At 44.3% G+C, this 23,268-nt stretch overlaps 1 protein-coding gene across 1 annotated transcript in view; it reads left to right on the forward strand.

The window, feature by feature from the left end:
• LOC126235746 (serpin B6-like) overlaps window positions 1-23,268 on the forward strand; it is a 76,066-nt gene that overhangs the window by 1,141 nt on the left and 51,657 nt on the right. Inside the window, exon 2 of the mRNA XM_049944531.1 lies at window positions 12,444-12,533. Within this exon, the coding sequence (XP_049800488.1) occupies window positions 12,456-12,533 (78 nt within the window). The 5' untranslated portion in view covers window positions 12,444-12,455. The remainder of the gene's footprint in view (window positions 1-12,443; window positions 12,534-23,268) is intronic.

Here is a 23,268-nt window from a genome sequence, read left to right on the forward strand (position 1 = left end):
AGTGATTTTTGTAGCTGTCGTTCTCTTGTTTTTCGTTACAATTCGTTCGTCACAATCGCTGATCATACACTTTGGTCCGCGATGTGACTTTGCCGAAAATGTTTTTCCGATCACTTTGGTACGGAAGTAGCTCTCCCTTGCTCCCCATGAGGACACCAACGATATGCCCACGTCAGAAATAACTGAGATCCCACATAATGACTCGTAACTACACTGCTGGCCACCGTAAATGCAACACCAAGAAAGACAAGAGGTAGCACAACAAGATTTATTTTGTAGATAACATGTTGACCAAGTATCAAATGATTACGTTTACAGACGTCTGTGACATGTGGTTCCTGCCAGAATCAGTAGCCAGAGTAGCCGCCATTGTTGGAGATCACCGCTGCCACACGTCTCGGCATTGAGTCAAAGAGACGTTGGATGTGTTCCTGGGGTACAGCAGCCCAAGCAGCTTCCACACGTTGCCAAAGATCATCTGGTGTGGCAGCTGGGGATGTAATCTGGGTCACTCGTTGAGCAACCATGGACCACATGTTTTCTATCGGCGAAAGATCCGGAGAGCGAGCCGGCCAGGGAAGCAATTCAATCTGGTTATTGACGAAGAACCTTTGGACAATGCGTGCCACGTGTGGTCGCGCATTATCCTGTTGAAATATGGCTGTGGCCGAGCCCTGAAGGTAAGGAAGGACAACTGGCCCCAGCACCTCGGATATGTAGCGCCGGCTATTTAAAGTACCGGCAATGCGTACTACTAGAGGCGTGCGAGAGTAATATCCAATACCGCCCCATACCATAATACCCGGTGCAAGACCAGTGTGGCGGTGCATAATGCAGCTGTCCAGCATCCTCTCTCCACGGTGTCTCCACACTCGAATCCGACCATCGTGGTGCTGCAGACAGAAGCGTGCCTCGTCAGTAAAAACAACGTCATTCCATTCTGCCGTCCACATCCGTCTGTCATCACACCATTGGCGACGGAGACGTCTGTGGTTCTGCGTCAATGGTAGACGAAGCAATGGACGTCTTGTGGACAGACCACTCTGCTGTAAACGGCGTCGAATGGTACGCGCAGACACTGGATGATGCGTTACAGACGCAATGTGCTGTGCTATGGTTCGGGATGTCACTGAGCGATCCGTCACTGCCATGCCCACAATTTGCCTATCAGCACGTGCAGTGGTGCACCGAGGTGAATGCCATCGACCACGTCGGTCCGTCGTACCCTCCTGCATCCAACGGTCACATATCCGCATTACAGTTGTTTGGTTACGTCCAACACGACTAGCGATTTCTCTGTATGATAATCCACAATCTCGGTAAGCCACTATCCTTCCTCTGTCGAACTCGGATACTTGATCAAAAGATGTTCGCTGTTATCTACGAGGCATAACTGATCGTCTTGTGAAACAACCACAAGGTAAACACACGTGCCGAACGTACACTCGTCCAAATCGCCAAGCCTTAAATGGCGCTATGAGGTGGCGCCACAGGCGCGCGTGATGTGCGTCTGCGCTGAAATTCTAATCAGTTACATATCTCATCGCTGCAAACCCATGGTGTAAATTTCATTTGATTCGGATGCTTCCTTCAGGGTGTTGCATTTACGGTGGCCAGCAGTGTACATAGAACACCGTTCTGACCACGCTTGACGCTTGCAACGTATTAAGGACTTCGCACAGGTGCCGTTCCTGGTCAAATACAACACCACTTGCAAGTTTGACTAGCATCTGCATTTATATTCAAGCATGCGTTTCTCGGGGTCTTTGCTTATTTTTGTCCGACCTCCGTATACGCCTGGTAATACAGCAACGCGCTTTTGAAGCGTTGGAGGTGATGTATATCCGAAGTGTCTACCCTCTTTATCCTTTTAATTTAGTACTCAGGATGCGAAAATAGTTTAGTTTTTATTATGCTTTGTTTCCTGTTCCCTTTATTATTTCTCCTGTGGATAAAGAAACAAAGTTCTATGGTTAGATGCATACAAATGTATTGTTATACATTCCATACAAAAGTTGTTACAAAGATTGAAAAATCAAGTTTTTTAAAAAATATTCAAAAAATCTTCAGTCTTACAGAATTTGTTGCATGTGCTTACTATACCTGAATGCCTAGTTTGTTTTTCTTCTGCATGTATGAATATACGAGGTGTGGCTAGAAAAAAACCGGACTAGTACTGGTGAAACAATAAAACGAATGCAATAAGGCTGAAAGTCGCGTGGCCTGTCACGTGACTCTCGCTCCGCCTACTGCTCGAGTTTCATCTGCCTCCTGCACTCAGTCTGCCCGTGGCGTCTGTTTTAAGTAGTTGACGTTTTGTCTGTGCGTCGGAAAATGTTGAGTGTACAGAAAGAACAGCGTGTTAACATCAAGTTTTGTTTCAAACTAGGAAAATCTGCAAGTGAAACGTTTGTAATGTTACAACAAGTGTACGGCGATGATTGTTTATCCCGAACACAAGTGTTTGAGTGGTTTAAACGATTTAAAGATGGCCGCGAAGACACCAGTGATGACACTCGCACTGGCAGACCATTGTCAGCAAAAACTGATGCAAACATTGAAAAAATCGGTAAACTTGTTCGACAAGATCGCCGTTTAACAATCAGAGCAGTGTCTGAGTTAACAGGAGTTGACAAGGAAAGTGTCGAACAAGTTTACCGATTTTTTCAATGTTTGCATCAGTTTTTGCTGACAATGGTCTGCCAGTGCGAGTGTCATCACTGGTGTCTTCGCGGCCATCTTTAAATCGTTTAAACCACTCAAACACTTGTGTTCGCGATGAACAATCATCGCCGTACACTTGTTGTAACATTACAAACGTTTCACTTGCAGATTTTCCTAGTTTGAAACAAAACTTGATGTTAACACGCTGTTCTTTCTGTACACTCAACATTTTCCGACGCACAGACAAAACGTCAACTACTTAAAACAGACGCCACGGGCAGACTGAGTGCAGGAGGCAGATGAAACTCGAGCAGTAGGCGGAGCGAGAGTCACGTGACAGGCCACGCGACTTTCAGCCTTATTGCATTCGTTTCATTGTTTCACCAGTACTAGTCCGGTTTTTTTCTAGCCACACCTCGTATAACTGCGGTTATTCGTGTAGTTCGAGAACCCCTCAGTCTTCGTCACAGCGGGAGAAACTGCGAGCGAGAAGATGAAATCTAAAAAGAACGCTTGTAGTGGTGGTCTGTACAAACGATCGGTTAAGGTTGTCATGGCAGTGATCTCACGGTATTGGATGACGATAGATTTTATATTTCTAAGGTTCGACACATGTTTTACTGTCTACAAAAGTTCATCACGAACATAGTTGACTCGCGCAGAGTTAAAGTCTTACGCTGTTTTGTCGAAAATCTCATTATTTGGGAAAACAAACAGTGAAAGCTAATGTAAAATGTATCTTAACGCGAACTAGACCCCTGAAGATGAAGCTTTCGGTTCGAAACCGGTAAAGGCACTACTTAAATTAGCACTGTAAAAAGTGACTTGTTGCTGTTGTCTTCTCAGTAAGAGTCAACCTATATAAAGTCTTTAGTTCACGAAAACTTACGTTAGAAAGCCGCGTGCAGTGTCTAAGTCTCCACATGCTGCTCAAAACTCTATTATGCATAAAATTTCGAAGTACTAGAACAGTCCGGCTGACAAGCTGTCCAGAAAGAAACATCTATCGACAGCGAGCACAGGGCCAGCATCTGCTGCCAACCACTTGAGAATCACGCCAGACACTTACTGACCAAGACTTTCACGAAGCCGCCCGTTTATAACCACGTGGACCATTTCCAAGTTAATGATGTTCTCAAGCTTTACAGATGTACGTTACAATGGGCATCATTTAAATTACATAGTGTTTCTTAATTCGGTACATGCTGGAAGGAGCTCCTATCCACGCGGGCCACTTTTGACCTTACAAGTCACCATTACTACGTAAAGATGATCTCAAACAACAAAGAAAAAGTGAGATGTATGTTAGTGCTCAACTGTTTTAAATAACCACTAAAAGTACATATTATTATACAAATAAGTGTTATATATCTCATCAGAATATATTTACCCGTCCTTTCGCGTGGTGTCTTTTTTGTTTCTATTTATTCATCAAATTGAAACTGCGACCGTCTTGTATTGTATTGTATGGAATCGGGGACCTAGAAACGACGGAAAGACTCTGACCCCGCCGTAGCCCTCAGTGGTTCACAGCCCCACAACAGGCTACAGCAGTCCACTCACCGCCCCTGTGGATCCCCACGGGAACGTCTCATACCAGACGAGTGTAACCCCAATGTCTGCGTGGTAGAGTAATTATGGTGTACGCGTACTTGGAGAAAGTTTTTGCGCAGCAATCGCCGACATAGTGTAACTGAGGCGGAATAAGGAGAATCAGCCCGAATTCGCCGAGGTAGATAGAAAACCGCCTTAAAAACCATCAACAGACATGGCCGGCACACCGGACCTCGACTCTAATCCGCCGTGCGGATTCGTACCGGGGACCGGACGCCTTCCCGCCCGGAAAGCAGTGCGTTAGAACGCACGGCTAACCGGGCGGGCACGACGCTTTTAATAAATGGTTGTTTCAGTCAAACTGAGAAAGGCTTAGTTTAACAAGCAATAAGCTTACACCTCTAAAGAGATGCACTCTTAGAAAGAAGGTAAGGGTATAATACAACACATGCTGAGTTCATGTGGAATATGTTTAGTTCAAAAATGGCTCTGAGCACTATGAGACTTAACTTTTGAGGTCATCAGTCCCCTAGAACTTAGAACTACTTAAACCTAACTAACCTAAGGACCTCACACACACCCATGCCCGAGGCAGGATTCCAACCTGCGACCGTAGCGGTCGCGCGGTTCCAGACTGAAGCGCCTAGAACCGCTCGGCCACAACGGCCGGCGTATGTTTATTTTGGTCAATTTAAATTAATATTTTTAAAGTTCCGACACTCTAAATCCATTTCAGTGACAGTCAATCGGTGTCAGTACGTATTCAATGTACAGTTCAGCGACTGTCTGGTGTACTGTTGAGGACTGTAGTTCCTGTTTTTATTTCTGAGTCATCAGTCCTCTTACTGGTTTGATGCGGTCCATCACGACTTCGTCTACTGTGACAACATTACCATCGCAGAATGATACTTGAACCATCCCTCCTCAACTATTTGTTGGATACATTCCAATTTTTGTCTTTCCCTGGAGTTTTTATCCTTTATAGTTCCGTCTAGTAACACGGAAGTTATTCCACAATGTCCTATCATTCTCTGCCTTCTTCACGTCAGTGTTTCTCACATGTTCCTTTCCTCGACAAATCTATGGAGAACCTCCTCATTCTTCATCTTACCAGTCCACCTATTTCAGTAATACCGTACCCAGAAAGCATCTATTCTCTTTTTTCCGGTTTCCCACAGTCAAGGATTCACTACCATACAATTCAGTGTTCCAGACGTTCATTCTTGGAAGTTACTTCTTGAAAGTAAGGTCAATGTTTGACACTCCTAATAGACTCTTTTGGCCATGCCTGCTATTCATATCCTTCTTGCTTCGTCTATGTTATGTCGCTTTCAACGTACCAAAATTCCTTCACTTCATCTACCTCATGGTGCCCAAATTTTACTTTTAATTCTAACTAATCACATCTTTATTACTCCCGATTACTTTTTCTTTCTTCGGTTTACGTTCAATTCATATTCTGTTCTCAGTAAACTGTTCATTCCACTCAGTATGTCCTGTAATTCCTCCTCGCAATGCCATGAGCAGATCTTACCACTGATACTTTACAAGTAGTGTATTTTAAGGTATTTTCGTCATCATTGCCTTCAGAAATTGATACCGATTAAGAAACAGCACTGTGGCAAGCAATATTTCACTGAGCTCTTTGCCTGAAGAGGCGCAGTTTGATGTCCTGAGATATTATGATTGTACACTGCTCTGCAGAATTTAAGGAAGAGCTAGATGAAGTAGCATAAAATATTAAGTTTTCGGTGGAAATGAGTGAAAGTACGGGAACATGTTGCCACAGGGCTCCCAGTGATGCACAGTTGGACGTCAGATGCTGTAAGGTCAGCGTGACCGTGTCGCAGCTGGCCTGTGTGGCCGAGCGGTTCTAGGCGCTTCAATCTGGAACCGCGCAACCGCTACGGACGCAGGTTCGAGTCCTGCCACGAGCATGGATGTGTGTGATGTCCTTACGTTAGTTACGTTTAAGTAATTCTACGTTCTAGGGGACTAATGACCTCAAATGATAAGTCTCATAGTGCTCAGAGCCATTTAAACCATTTTTTTTACCGTGTCGCCAAATGGGGCTAGTCTCGCAGCACAACGCAGTTGGACGAACGAGAAAAGACACTGTGTGTCAATCAACGAGTAATTACTACTTATTGTGTACTGTGATGGGATTCTTCACTACAACGTGGCCTAGATACAACTTTTGGATGGCTTCCCACGGGAAACTGGAAGAAGAACGAATTGTGAAGAGCGTGGCCCAAGAGTTTGGTGTTGCTTACAACATAAAATATTAACTACTCGGTTGAAGTGACTGAAACTACCGGAACATATCCCCAGAGGGCTCAGAGCCGTTCACAGAAAGTTGGACGTCACCATTGAGCCAAATGAGGCTGGCATTGCAGCAGGACGCAATTGGATGAATAGAAAAGATACTGTGTGTTAATCAACGAGTAATTACTGTGGTAGTGTTCTGCACTACAACATGGCCCAGATATAACATTCGGGTGGCATCACATCGAAAAAATGGTTCAAATGACTCTAAGCACTATGGGACTTAACATCTGAGGTCATCAGTCCCCTAGACTAACTTCTTAAACCTAACTAACCTAAGGACATCACACACATCAATGACCGAGGCAGGATTCGAACCTGAGACCGCAGCAGCAGCGCGGTTGCGGACTGAAGCGCCTAGAGCAGCTCGGCTACAGCGAACGGCCACACGAAAAACTGGAAGAAGAGCGAAATGTGAAGAGCGTAGACCAAGAGCTTGATATTTCTTACAGCATTGTTTCTAGGATCAGACAATAAGGGACTCACGTCAATTGTAATTGCACCTACATTTAACAGGATTGGAAGACATGCAATCCCACACTTCACAGTTGCACGGCGTTTGCGTGAGGATGGCCTCTTCGTCCAGTACGTTGTGTTCCGTTGACACTCGCACATCGGCCACACCGTTTGCGATGGTGCCATACGGCCCAGCATTCATTTTTTTGGATGCTAATGCGCGATTGCATCGAACAGAGCAGGTTGAGGGAGCTCTTGGAGCGAAAGGATATTCGGTGTATGGACTGGCTTGCCCGTTCCCTCAACTTAAATCCCATCGAGCACGTGTGGGATCCATTCCCTGCAGTACGTCCACACGCACCAACTATCATCTATCAGTTGTGACCGCGCTCGTGGAGTAATGGGACGCCATACCACAAGAACTCCTTGTTGGGCAGCATGCGAGCGCGTTGTAGAACATGCATTGCCATCCACGGTAAACGCATACCTTATTAAGAGGGAAGTCCCGCCTTTTGTAATGTTAACTAGACCACCTTCAATCACATTGACTGCAGTGTAATTAGTCTTTGAATGAAACTGCCATTTGTGTTCATCTCTCCGCATTTGTCTTTCAGATACCTTCCGTACTATGCTGTAGCAGTTCTTTCTACACTACTGGTCATTAAAATTGCTACACCACAAAGATGACGTGCTACAGAATCGAAATTTACCCGACAGGAAGAAGATGCTGTGGTATGCAAATGATTAGCTTTTCAGAGCATTCACACAAGGTTGGTGCCGGTGGCGACACCTACAACGTGCTGACATGAGGAAAGTTTCCAACCGATGTCTCATACACAAACAGCAGTTGACCGGCGTTGCCTGGTGAAACGTTGTTGTGATGCCTCGTGTAAGGAGGAGAAATGCGTACCATCACTTCGATAAAGGTCGGATTGTAGCCCATCGCGATTGCGGTTTATCGTATCGCGACATTGCTGCTCGCGTTGGTCGTGATCCAATGACTGTTAGCAGAATATCGAATCGGTGGGTTCAGGAGGGTAATACGGAACGCCGTGCTGGATCCCAACGGCCTCGAACCACTAGCAGTCTAGATGACAGGCATCTTATCCGCATGGCTGTAACGGATCGTGCAGCCACGTCTCGATCCCTGAGTCAACAGATGGGGACGTTTGCAAGACAACAACCATCTGCACGAACAGTTCGACGATGTTTGCAGCAGCATGGACTGTCAGCTCGGAGACCATGGCTGCGGTTACCCTTGACGCTGCATCACAGACAGGAGTGCCTGCGATGGCGTACTCAACGACGAACCGGGCTGCACGAATGGCCAAACGTCATTTTTTCGGATGAATCCAGATTTTGTTTACAGCATCATGATGGTCGCATCCGTGTTTAGCGACATCGCGGTGAACGCACATTGGAAGCGTGTACTCGTCATCGCCATACTGGCGTGATGGTATGGGGTGCCACTGGTTACACGTCTCGGTCACCTTTTGTTCACATTGATGGCACTTTCAACAGTGGACGTTACATTTCAGATGTGTTACGACCCATGGCTCTACCCTTCATTCTATCCCTGCAAAACTATACATTTCAGCAGGATAATGCACGACCGCATGTTGCAGGTCGTGTACGGGCCTTTCTGGATACAGAAAATGTTCGAGTGCTGCCCTGGCCAGCACATTCTCCATATCTGTCACCAATTGAAAACGTGTGGTCAATGGTGGCCGAGCAACTAGCTCGTCACAATACGCGTCACTACTCTTTATGAACTGTGGTATCGTGTTGGAGCTGCATGGGTAGCTGTACCTGTACACGCCATCCAAGCTCTGTTTGCCTCAATGCCCAGACGTATCAAGGCCGTTATTACGGCCAGAGGTGGTTGTTGAGGGGTACTGATTTCTCAGGATCTATGCACCCAAATTGCGTGAAAATTTAATCAAATGGCTCAAATGGCTCTGAGCACTATGGGACTTAACTTCTGAGGTCATCAGTCCCCTAGAACTTAGAACTACTTAAACCCAACTAACCTAAGGACATCACACAGATCCATGCCCGAGGCAGGATTCGAACCTGAGACCGTAGCGGTCGTGCGGTTCCAGCCAAAATGTAATCACATGTCAATTCTAGTATAATATCTTTGTCCAATGAATAACCGTTTATCATCTGCATTTCTTCTTGGTGTAGCAATTTTAATAGCCAGTAGTGTATATATGGTGCAAGCTTTGTCGTGCTATGTTACTTAGCGGCGATACATCATGCGAAAGTTGATTTAATCCTTAAATTATGCACAGCAGTGTATATCGTCTCCAGTAGGAGGCATATCCGCGGCAAACCACCTGTCCGTCGATGGTATGGTCATTAGCATCCCTCCTGTTATCTAGCGAATGATGGTGTGTCCTAGCTTCCTGTCGCCGCTGAGCTGCACAGAGCCAACGCAGTAAAAGTGCAACCCGTTGCTGCTAGGCTTTTCGTTGTTTCAAGACGGGAGTCGACCGGCATTGTAAATACACAACACGCCTCTCGTTCTTTCCGTTCTCATTATTTCTTCTTGATATTTATACAGTACATTCATTATCTGTCCTTCACTACAGCTTACATATATTTTTCTGAGATTTTCAAACACCAAGCACCATCTCACGGAGTTAAACGTTTTTTTCTACTTCAACAAAACAGGTGAAGACGACTTGACTTTTCTTAAGTCTTGCCTCCATTGTCAACTGACTTTTCCTTTGCTGAAGGAAAACCAATCGGCGTCTAACAAATCGTCTGTTTTGTTCTACGTTGTTCCGTATATTACTCCTGTCAGCAATTTGTATGTATGAGCTGTTAAGCTAATTGTACAATATGTCTCACTGCCGGCCGCGGTGGTCTCGCGGTTCTAGGCGCACAGTCCGGAACCGTGCGACTGCTACGGTCGCAGGTTCGAATCCTGCTTCGGGCATGGATGTGTGTGATGTCCTTAGGTTAGTTAGGTTTAAGTGATTCTAAGTTCTAGGGGACTTATGACCACAGCAGTTGAGTCCCATAGTGCTCAGAGCCATTTGAACCATTTTGTCTCTCACTCATCCGCTCTTGCAGTTTTCGGGACTGTGTGGGTGATATCCTCCCGAAAGTCCAAGAATAGTCCCCCAATCGCATAGATTCTACACACTATCTCGAATAGTCGTGTGGTTGCCGCGATGATTTAAGAAATTCTCAAGGAATGCTGTCAACTTTTTGTGTCTTGTTTGCTCGAAAGACTTCCAGAGCTCCGTCACATTCTAACACTAGAACCCGTGTACCTTCCAAAATGATTTCCATTTCTGTTTCTACCATGTAAGATGACACTTATTTTCCCACATAGTGAGAATCATCTATCCACTATCTCGCCTGCGTCAAATGTAGGGATGTCATCTGATCTCTTTAATGCTGACTCTCCTTTCTCAGATTATTCCGGCAGTCATTTCACATTAGCTTTCCTCACGTACCACTGACTTCATCCCTAAGTCATTTACATTGTTGAAGACTTACTTTCCCTGAACATTTGTGTGATTCCTTCTTTCTTCAATCAGTTGAATTATTCCTTCTGTTACCCATGGATTTCTCGTAGTTACCTTACTGGAGAAAATTTACTCACTGTTTACGATCCTCTGCAGTTTTAAGACTTTCTGCGTGGCTTTTGGGCAGGGTTGAAATCCCCGTAGAATTAAACATATCTCTATCTTCCATGGTTTCCCTAAATCTCTCGAGACGAATGCCACGTTGGTTTCCTTCAGTAACGACGTGGTCGATTTTCGTCGCCATCCATTTACGCTCTGAACTTATACCTCGGCTCTGATGACTCGTCATCTGTGGGCCGTTACATCCTTATCGTCTTTCCATTTTTTTTGTACGTTGATTTGTTTCGTAAGCACTTCACTTATTAGTTCACTGACTGTACACTCCGAATCTATCATTTGTGTAAAGTCTTGACGAACAGTTAATACGTAGACGGAAGAGGCGTATAAATACGTGCTACAAACTGAAATGTATTTTATGTGAAACGTGAAGGCGGTGACAGCCTGAAAATATGTGTGTATCTATCAACGAAAAGACCTTGAAATGGCGTTGTAGTAACTGGATGCAACATCTTCATTGTACCGCACTTTAATTTCTTCATACTTTTTCATACGATAAAGAACGTATCGACACAGTGATTTTATTCATGTACGCATCACATGTGATTAGTCAGCCAGGGTTCAGTGGAGACACCTATACCAAGAGTTTGCCAATATGGGGAATTCGGAATCACCAGGGCGGTCAGCCACCAGCAAAACAAGGGGATTTTGAAGTAGGTACCCATTAGTGTAGCATCCTAACAAGCCCGTATGTCACTAGTTAGCATCAAGCTGTCGACGAGTACAAATTTACACGGCAAACAGAGCACGTTCGCTCGAACCAACTAAAGCGATAACCAACAGCTTTGTCACCTGCACACCACAAAACCTCAGAAGTTCAGTACTACCAACAAGCTACGTTCGACGGTGACTTTGGTCAATGGCGTCCATACGCGAGGGGTGGGGGGGTGGCCCCACATAGGTCTCTGGGAAAGGACAAAATTTCAAGGAAATGATTTAAAGGACTGTATTACGCAGGTTTTAACAGGATCGGAATGGAACTGTTTGATGGTTACTTACAAGTCGCCATTCGTCTTCCAAAATATTAAAAAATACTTCATTTCCCACCCACCCCCTACGCCCCCGTTTGCCGTCCTCCCCCACTGCAAACTATCGTATGTGTGCTCTTGACTGTATCGACGGTTTATCCTGCTCAGATTTTACAGTGATATTTTAACTCAGTTAGCCACCGTAAGGATTCGGTAATGACCACTGTAGCACAGTTATTTATATCACAACTGCCGAATTACGTTGAGACCAAAAGAGCGAAATTTCGGAATAATATAATATGCGGCCTTGTGGCAACAGATCTTTTTAAAACTAAAATAAATATTTAGGATGATTTTAGTTCGCTTTCTTGACGTATAAAAATCACCTTCTGCAAAGCAGAAATAATTTGCAACGTATTTGTAGTCTCGTGATACCAGACTGACTTATTACAGAAAGGTGGGCATGTACATACAACAGGGTACTATCACCACACATCACTAGGAATAAACAACATTAAAATTTACTAGGCCAGCCGCAGTGGCCCAGCGGTTCTAGGCGCTTCCGCGTGGAACCTCGCGACCGCTACGGTCGCAGGTTCGAATCCTGCCTCGGGCATGGATGTGTATGATGTCCTTAGGTTAGTTAGGTTTAAGTAATTCTAAGTTCTAGGGGACTGATGGACATCAGATGTTAAATCGCATAGTGCTCAGAGCCATTTGAACCATTTTTGAAAATTTACCAGTAAGTCAACTGAAGATACTATCTTCAGCTATGCTGTTAGCCTCTTTCCAAAACTGCTCTGATTTGTCGTTCTAGGTTTTCGAGAAAATGGCTGATGCAGCCGTCAGTGAAGCTCTGCAGACGGTGTATGAAGCAAACAGCCTCTTCACATCGGACATCTACAGGGTAAGATTCCGCGCAACATCTCGCACGCTTCTCTACATGGAACGGACAGCCAAATGGGCTGCATCGTCACTGTTTCTGTTGCTAATTTATGAGACACGCTACATGCGCCTGTAGCAAATCCTAAACAATATCACTAATTTTAGTTTCAGACATAAAAAGGGCACAATTAAACATGTGAGCCACAAGTGTTCAGAAGCCTGTCAGAGATTTAAACGGATCTGTTGCCCAAATTTATAAGTAAGTTGAGGTGAGTAATACAGGGTGTCCCAAAAAGAATGACCCGATTTTAAATAGATTTATTTATTAGGAAGAATGGTATAACACCAACAAATTGCATACTAAATCACTCACAAAAGACAGAAGTTTGTAAAAATCCATTACAAATGTTCAATATGTTCTCCGTTGGCTGCACGGAAGACATCAAACCAATAGCCGAATCCACCCCAAACTGAGCGTAAGGTGTCTTCTGTCACTGAAGCTACAGCAGCAGATATTCTGGTTTTTAGTTCATCAATGTCACGAGGTAAGGGAGGAACGTTAAGCACGAAATCGAATATGAAACGCCCGCTGAATTGCGATCACTGATTGAGTACGATTAAATTCAATAACACAATACGCCTTCCGCTGCGCGGACGCCATATTGCGCGAGACTGGCTGCACGCTCCAGGTCAGCGCTCGTAGCGACATCTAGCGGATTTTTCTGAAACTCTAGGCTATGCCGATTACATCTAGCGGTGTTTCAGTTACCTAGTGACATTTGTCTCAATATTATTACAAGTTAAAATCGGGTCATTCTTTTTGGGACATCCTGTGTAGTACACTGAGGTGCCCAAAGTCATGTGACACCTGCCAATATCGTGTCGGACCACCTTTTGTCCGGCGTAATGCAGCAACTTGACATGGCATGTGATCAACATGTCGTTGGAAGACCCCCAAAGAAATATTGGGCCATGCTGCCTTTATAGCCGTTGTAACTGCGGAGGTGTTACCTGTGCAGGGTTTTGTGCACTAACCGAGCTTTAGATTATGTCTCATGAATTTTCGATGCAATACGTGTCAGGCGATATGGGTGGCCAGATCATTCGTTCGAATTATCCAGAACGTTGTTCAAACCAGTCGCAAACAATGTGGCCCAGCGTCATGGCGCACTATCATGAATAAAAATCCTATCGTTGTTTGGCTGCAAACGGTCTCCAAGTAGCTGAACGTAGTTTTTTCACTAAATTATCGCTTCAGGTGGACCAGAGGACCCAGTCCATTCCATCTAAACACACCGTCCGCCTCCGTAGCGCAGCTGTAGCGTTACCGTCTACCACGCAAGGGGGCCCGGGTACGATTCCTGGCAGAGGACTGGGTGTTGTGTGTCCTACATCATTTTCATCACCAGTGACACGCAAGTCGCCGAAGCTGGGTCAGCTGCCAATATGGCGGCCAAACCCCGAATGCCATAGGAAGTGCAAAATGGCTGAGCAGGGATGGCTAGAGGACAAATTTAAGGATGTAGAGGCTTGTCTCACTAGGGATAAGGTAGATACTGCCTACAGAAAAATTAGAGAGACCTTTGGAGAAAAGAGAATATCAAGAGCTCAGATGGAAACCCAGTTCTAAGCAAAGAAGGGAAAGCAGAAAGGTGGAAGGAGTATATAGAGTACTTGAGGACAATATTATGGAAATGGAAGAGGATGTAGATGAAGATGAAATGGGAGATAGAATACTGCGTGAAGAGTTTGACAGAGCACTGAAAGAACTGAGTCGAAGAAAGGCCCCGGACGTAGACAACATTCCATTAGAACTACTGACGGCCTTGGGGGAGGCAGTCCTGACAAAACTCTACCATCTGGTGAGCAAGATGTATGAGACAGGCGAAATACCTTCAGACTTCAAGAAGACTATAATTATTCCAATCCCAAAGAAAGCAGGTGTTGACAGATGTGAAAATTGCCGAACTATCAGTTTAATAAGTCACGGCTGCAAAATACTAATGCGAATTCTTTACAGACGAATGGGAAAACTAATAGAAGCCGACCTCGGGGAAGATCAGTTTGGATTCCGTAGAAATATCGGAACACTTGAGGCAACACTGACCCTACGACCTATCTTAGTAGCTAGATTAAGGAAAGGGAAACCTACGTTTCTAACATTTGTAGACTTAGAGAAAGCTTTTGACAATGTTGACTGGAATACTCTCTCTCAAATTCTGAATGTGGCAGGGGTAAAAAACAAGGAACGAAAGGCTATTTACAATTTGTACAGAAAGCAGATGGCAGTTAGAAGAGTCGAGGGACATGAAACGGAAGCAGTGCTTGGGAAGGGAGTGAGACAGGGTTGTAGCCTCTCCCCAATGTTATTCAATCTGTATATTGAGCAAGCAGTGAAGGAAACAAAAGAAAAATTTGGAGTAGGTATTAAAATCCATGGAGAAGAAATAAAAACCTTGAGGTTCGCCGATGACATTGTAATTCTGTCAGAGACAGCAAAGGACTTGGAAGGGCAGTTGAACGGAATGGATAGTGTCTTGAAAGGAGGATATAAGATGAACATCAACAAAAGCAAAACGAGGATAATGTAATGTAGTCGTATTAAGTCGGGTGATGCTGAGGGAATTAGATAAGGAAATCAGACACTTAAAGTAGTAGATGAGTTTTGCTATTTCTGTAGAAAAATAACTGATGATGTTCGAAGTGGAGAGGATATAAAATGTAGACTGGAAACGGCAAGGGAGGCGTTTCTGAAGAAGAGAACTTTGTTAACATCGAGTATAGATGTAAGTGCCAGGAAGTCGTTTCTGAAAGTATTTGTATGGAGTGTAGCCATGTATGGAAGTGAAACATGGACGATAAATAGTTTGGACAAGAAGAGAATAGAAGCTTTCGAAATGTGGTGCTACAGAAGAATACTGAAGATTAGATGGGTAGATCACATAACTAATGAGGAGGTATTGTCTAGGATTGGGGAGAAGAGAAATTTGTGGCACAACTTGACTATAAGAAGGGATTTGTTGATAGGACATATTCTGAGGCATGAAGGGATCACCAATTTAGTATTGGAGGGCAGCATGGAGGGTAAGAATCATAGAAGGAGACCGAGAGATGAATACACTAAGCAGATTCAGAAGGATGTAGGTACTGGGAGATGAAGAAGCTTGCACAGGATAGAGTAGCATAGAGAGCTGCATCAAACCAGTCTCAGGAGTGAAGACCACAACAACAACACGATCATTTCATTTCTCACAGCTCACGCCATTATGGAGCCAGCACCAGCTTGCACAGTGCTTTGTTGACAACATAGATCCATGGCTTCACCGTGTCTGCGCCACACTCGAACCCTAACAACAGCTCTAACCGAATGAAATCGGACCTCATCTGACCAGATCACGGTTTTCCCATCATCTAGGGTCCAACCGATATCGTCACGACCCCAGGACAGGAGCTGCAAGCGATGTCGTGCCGTTAGAGAAGGCACTCGCGTCGGTCGTCTGCTGCCACAGCCCAGAACGCCATATTTCACCGCACTGTATTAACGGATACGTTCGTCGCACGTCGCACATTCATTACTGCTGTTATTTCACGCTGTGTTCCTTGTCTGTCAGTACTGACTGCTCTATGTAAACGCTCCCGGTCGTTAAGCGAAGGCTGTCGGCCACTGCTTTGTCCGTGGCGCAAAGTAACACCTGAAATTTGGTACTGTCGGCACACTCTAGACACTGTGGATCTCGCAATACTGAATTGCCTAACGATGACCGAAATGAAGCGTCTCATGTGTCTGGGTCCAACTTCCATTCAGCGTTAAAAATCTCTTAATTTCCGTCGTGCGACCGCAATCACGTAGGAAAGTTGTTCGCATGAGTGACCCGAGTAAAAATGACAGCTTCGCTAATGCACTGGTCTTTTATTCCTTATGTACACGATACTACCGCCATCTCTATAAGTGCAATCTGCTATCCCATGAGTTTTGTCATCTCAGTGAATATTTGAGAACAACTTAATAATCAGCTTAATGGTGGCTAGTGTGGTTAGTTTTTATTTGCTGGTGTGCAGCCACTTCTGATCTGGCTGCCCAATGAGAGCACAATCACAAATGTAGTAGCTTCTGTAACAGAGAGTATTAGGTGCACTTAACAAATGTCGGAAGAGATAGCCTGTGTGTTTGTCTTTGTGTGTGTGTGTGTGTGTGTGTGTGTGTGTGTGTGTGTGTGTGGGTGCTTGGGTGTAGCATAAGGATACCAGAATGGCTCAATATATGTTTAGGTGTGGTTCATGTATTACATACAGACACGATAAATCGTGCTAATGCATGCACTTGGTTTTACGCACTCGGGTCATTGGGGCTCTAGTGGCTTACTTGTTGTGTCTAGGAAGTTCACTCTACTGTATCATACATTCATGGAAATTATCTGCAATCGTCATTAAAATTAATGCCTATTTGCCACAAAATCGTTCGGTGATGTCTATTGCCTGCCGGAAAATACACTACTGGCAATTAAAATTGCTACACCACGAAGATGACGTGCTACAGACGCGAAATTTAACCGACAGGAAGAAGATGCTGTAATATGCAAATGATTAGCTTTTCAGAGCATTCACACAAGGTTGGCGCCGGTGGCGACACCTACAACGTGCTGACATGAGAAAAATCTCCAACCCATTTCTCATGCAGAAAGAGCAGTTGACCGGCGTTGCCTGGTGAAACGTTGTTGTGATGCCTCGTGTAAGGAGGTCAAATGCGTACCATCACGTATCCGACTTGATACAGGACGGATTGTAGCCTATCGCGATTGCGGTTTATCGTATCGCGACATTGCTGCTCGCGTTGGTCGAGATCCAATGACTGTCAGCAGAATATGGACTCGGTGGGTTCAGGAGGGTAATACGGAACGCCGTGCTGGATCCGAACGGCCTCGTATCACTGGCTGTCGAGATGACAGGCATCTTATCCGCACGTCTTTAACGGATCGTGCAGCCACGTCCCGATCCCTGAATCAACAGATGGGGACGTTTGCAAGACAACAACCATCTGCACGAACAGTTCGACGACGTTTGCAGCAGCACGAACTACCAGCTCGGAGACCATGGCTTCGATTACCCTTGTCGCTGCGTCACAGACAGGAGCGCCTGCGATGGTGTACTCGACGACGAACCTGTGTGCACGAATGGCAAAACGTCATTTTTAGGATGAATCCAGGTTCTGTTTACAGCATCATGATGGTCGCATCCGTGTTTGGCGACATCGCGGTGAACGCACATTGGAAGCGTGCATTCGTCATCGCCATACTGGCGTATCACCCGGCGTGATGGTATGGGGTGCCATTGGTTACACGTCTCGGTCACCTCTTGTTCGCACTGACGGCACTTTGAATAGTGGACGTTACATTTCAGATGTGTTACGACCCGTGGCTCTACCTTTCATTCGATCCCTGTGAAACCCTGCATTTCAACAGGATAATGCACGACCGCATGTTGCAGGTCCTGTACGTTCCTTTCTGGATACAGAAAATGTTCGACTGCTGCCCTGGCCAGCACATTCTCCAAATCTCTCACCGACTGAAAACCTCTGATCAATGGCGGCCGAGCAACTGGCTCGTCACAATACGCCAGTCACTACTCTTGATGAACTGTGGTATCGTGTTGAAGCTGCATGAGCAGCTGTACCTTTACACGCCACCCAAGCTTTATCTGCCTCAATTCCCAGGCGTATCAAGGGCGTTATTACGGCCAGAGGTGGTTGTTGAGGGGTACTGATTTCTCAGGATCTATGCACCCAAATTGCGTGAAAATGTAATCACATGTCATTTCTAGTATAACATATTTGTCCAATGAATACCCGTTTGTTATCTGAATTTCTTCTTGGTGCTGCAATTTTAATGGCCAGTAGTGTATCAATGAAAGTTTTTATAAAAACGATAATCATCAGTGTCATCATCAGCCATCTGACATCCACTGACGAGTGTATGTCTCGTTTAAACTCATTAATTATTGCAATCTTCAGCAATACACATTCTTGCTACTGGTGCCTATTTACTAATGTTATCTACCCACCTTTCACCGCGTCACGTCTGATCAGACCCTCAAGATTTTATGATGTTTCAATTTGTACTTTTATGCGGTGACAAATTGCGCACAATCCCGTCAAGTTTTTTATATATCAGTTACAGATATCGCTAATACTTTGCGACTAAATGGTCTTATTGCGGTTTGTTCCATTTATTAATATCACTCAACTACGCTAAGTGTCCGCCCCCGGTAGCTGAATGGTCAGCGTGACTGATTGTCAATTCTCTGGGCCTGTGTTCGATTCCCGGCTGCGTCGGGGAATTTTCTCCGCCCAGGGACTGGGTGCTGTGCTGTCCTCATCGTCATCCTATCATCCTCATCGACTGCAGGTCGCCGCAGTGGCGTCAAAGTGAATGACTGGCATCCTGCGAACGGTCTGCCCGACGGGGGGGTCCTAGCCATACGATTAAATAAAATAACTAAAACCACGCTACCTGCTGCCAAAGCTTATATACTGAGCTATGAAGTGCATTGTTCTGCGTCTTCGGCCGCTACGCGCATAGTCGGACGCTACGATTACGGTCTGCTTGGTCGTGGCGCGCAATCTTGGCTGGGAAACAAATGGTAAGTCTTGCTTTCGCAACAGTCTTTAGGAATAAAAGCTTCACCCTATCACTCAGTGATTTGCACTGGTATTACTTTGCCAAATAACGACGTTACGATCACTGTTTTATAATTTCATACCTGTGTGCTCTAACTGGATAGTTGTTGGGAAAAAAATGCGATCGATTACTGATTCCGAAAAATGCGATACGTACTCGATCATATAATTCACCCTCTATTACAAAAACACTACCTTATACTTAATATCAGTGCCTTCGACGTGGTTTTGACACCGTGATTATATCTTCTAGTCCAACAGTTTTTCTTTGCAGGCACAGGAAAACAGTTGTTTGTGACTTACCTAATTAAACCCTCTAAAATAAATTTTATGACTAGGTACTTATGTACGCCAAGGTCAGAAGGAGCTAATTTATTCATTCCGAAATTTATTGTTAATTAATAATCCATTCTGTTAATGTGATTTATAATTAAAACATCAAGATGGAAGCAAGTAGCACTGTTTCTAATGCCACGTTTAGACCTCCAACCTCAAAACTTTTACGTAAGCAATCATTAAAATTTATTTATTATATTATGAACTTCCACTCAACAAAATACGTGTCAGCAAATGGAAAAACAAGGAAGACCAATGCAAAATCTTTGGTTTTTTTAAAAAAAAAGTTCAAATGTGTGTGAAATCTCATGGGACTTAACTGCTAAGGTCATCAGTCCCTAAGCTTACACACTACTTAACCTAAATTGTCCTAAGGACAAATACACACACCCATGCCCTAGGGAAGACTCGAACCTCCGCCGGGATAAGCCGCACAGTCCATGACTGCAGCGCCCAAGACCGCTCGGCTAATCCCGCGCGGCTTTGGTTTTTAAACAGTTTAAATGAACTGATATGTGAACTTCATACTGTGAAATACTGAAGTTTCAGAAATCGCAAATACGATCCTTGAGATTACATTTTTAACACTAATTATTATTTGCAGTGAATGACATACGATTAACGGTAGAGATGGCCTGTACGTTAAACGAAGTCAAATCAATGTTAAGACAGAACTGTAAGATGCAAGCTAAGACCCCCAGACAAAAAATAAGTGACAGCCTAGAGAAATCATTAGAGATATAATTTACTACCCTGTATTTCCGCCCATGGACCTGATAATCGTCTGGATTCCGTTACGAACTGAGTGCAGAATGCTGTGCAGGTACGTCGCATCCAGGTTAAGCCAATCTGAGGATTTATTCAGTCTGTTCCATCGAATTGCGCGGATGCTGACATCGCCGTTTTCTCCGCTGTTCCATTAAGTCCCACAGATATTCTATGGGGTTTGTAACGTCCCAAGGGTTTGTGAGTAGCTAAAAATGGTTTAAATACCTGTGAATATCTTGTCGTCGGTGTCCCTCGACGACTGCATACATGAGCTAAAATATGCTTGTTCAATAAATACAGGATACCATAATGGATTTCACTACAGTGACGTAGGCCACAACTGAAGTAAAGTAAGTACGTAGCTTTACTCACTTCAAAACCGGCATCTTATGAGCTGATGATAAATCTTTGATGAAATAAGCCTAGTTGTTGCTACTACAGCTAACCGATGGCAGCACATACTACACTGGCGATATTAAGTAGTCCAGATGCAGTAATTTGATAGAAGTGCTGTGCGAGGTCCATTGCATTGTTCAACATTAATACTCAACAAAGTACGAATATGAAGTCACATATCATTACTGTTTAACACTCTGTTCAAAAAATGGCTCTGAGCACTATGGGACTTAACATCTGAGGTCATCAGTCCCCTAGACTTAGAACAACTTAAACCTAACTAACCTAAGGACATCACACACATCCATGCCCGAGGAAGGATTCGAACCTGCGACCGTAGCGGTGACGCGGTTCCAGACTGTATCGCCTAGAACCGCTCGGCCACCCCGGCCGGCCTTTAACACTCTGTAATAGTCCGTCACTGCACTGTTCTAATACGCTGTTTTAGACAATGCCCAACACACGAATTGCTCTATTGTAAATCCAAACCTGAATCATGAACCAAGAACATACCTCAGCTGTACGTACAGATCGGTCCTCTAGTGGGTCCAACACTCTTCTGCCCTAACAATACTCGAGGCCGAGTATTTATAGTCTTCTTACAATGTACTACTGGTTATAATAATGCAAAACATAATTTATAATATGAAATAGTTTAACAACATTATCGAACACTCTATAATATTCCCTACTTTGCTAGAACAACTTTAAGACATTTTCTACACAAATAAAAATCACATTAATATTGAAATTACAGAAATAAGCATTCTAACAATGCTAAAAGATCAGTTAACTACATTTTATTAATTAGGCTCGAGATTTAATTCCTACCACTTACAGATGATGAGAACGAAATATATTATTCTTTTATCTAAACATTTTTCATATATTAATTTCCTGAATCTGATTTTGATTGTGTGGTTCTTGGTGTGGGTTCCCGTAGTCATGTCCTAGTTCATGAACCACGGGCAACGTATGAGTGGCCAAGTAAGTGGTCCCGACAGTCGGGATACCAGTTACTTTGGAATAAGGATGGGCATCTCGGATATATTCTGAGTCGTGGTCACCTTTGTGCTCATACGGCAAAGACTACCAAATCCACCGGTTAGTCCCTCAACCGTTAGGGGTAAAACTCAATGGGACTCGGGGAAGTAAGGCTAGCAACCTGCTTCCTTGGTACTTTAAATATGATGCTGGCAACAATCAGAGCAAAATGCCTCGGACCTTTGGAGGTGACGGGACTCCTAAGATACGACTTGGCAAACAAATGGTAATGAGATGGGGAGCTATTAATATCAATGGGGGCTACTCTGGGAAGAAGGTAGAGCTGGCAGAGGCTGCAAGTAAGATGGGGCTGGACGTTTTAGCTGTTAGTGACATTCGGGTAGGGGGGGCGAAAGAAAAGGAAGTGGGAGAATGCAAGGTCTACCTGTCAGGAGTCAGAGCAGGAATAGCACAATGGGGTGTAGGGCTTTACATCCAGAAAGAAATGGAACCCAGCGTAGTTGCAATAAGGTATGTAAACGAACGACTGATGTGGATAGATTTGACAGTGTCTAGCAAGAAAATTAGGATTGTGTCAGTATATTCGCATTGTGAAGGGACAGATCAAGATAAGATGGATAGTTTTTATGAGGCACTCAGTGATGTAGTTGTTAGAGTAAAGGACAAGGACAGTGTTCTGCTCATGGGTGATTTTAATGCCAGGATTGGAAATCGAACAGAAGGGTATGAAAAGGTTATGGGTAAATTTGGAGAGGATATGGAGGCCAACAGGAACGGGAAACAACTCTTGGATTTCTGTGCCAGTATGGGCTTAGTAATCACAAACTCCTTTTTTAAACAGAAGAACATTCACCGGTATACTTGGGAAGGCAGGGGAATCAGATCTGTCATTGACTATATAATAACAGATTAGGAATTCAGGAAGGCTGTGAGGGACACACTTGTATTCAGGGGATTGTTTGATGACACTGATCATTATTTAATCTGCAGTGAAATTGGGATTGTGAGGCCGAAAGTGCAGGAGGTCAGGTCCATATGTAGGAGGATAAGAGTGGAGAAACTTCAGGAGAAGGAAATCAGGCACAAGTACATAACAGCGATCTCAGAAAGGTACCAGTTAGTTGAATGTAGTCAATTACAGTCATTGGAAAAGGAATGGACAAGGTACAGGGACACAGTACTAGAAGTGGCGAAAGAATGTCTTGGAACAGTAGTGTGTAAAAGTAGGATGAAGCAAATAGCTTGGTGGAATGACACAGTCAAGGCAGCCTGTAAAAGGAAAACGAAGGCGTATCAAAAATGGCTACATACTAGAACTCAGGTAGACAGAGAAAGTTATCTTGAAGAAAGAAACAAAGCCAAACAGATAATTGAAGCATCCAAGAAGAAATCTTGGGAAGACTTTGGAAACAGGTTGGAGACTATGGGTCAAGCTGCTGGAAAACCATTCTGGAGTGTAATTAGCAGTCTTCGAAAGGGAGGTAAGAAGGAAATGATAAGTATTTTGGACAGGTCAGGAAAACTGCTGGTGAATCCTGTGGATGCCGTGGGCAGATGGAGGGAATATTTTGAAGAGTTG

The sequence above is a fragment of the Schistocerca nitens genome, chromosome 2, assembly GCF_023898315.1.
Source record: "Schistocerca nitens isolate TAMUIC-IGC-003100 chromosome 2, iqSchNite1.1, whole genome shotgun sequence".
NCBI lineage: Eukaryota > Metazoa > Arthropoda > Insecta > Orthoptera > Acrididae > Schistocerca > Schistocerca nitens.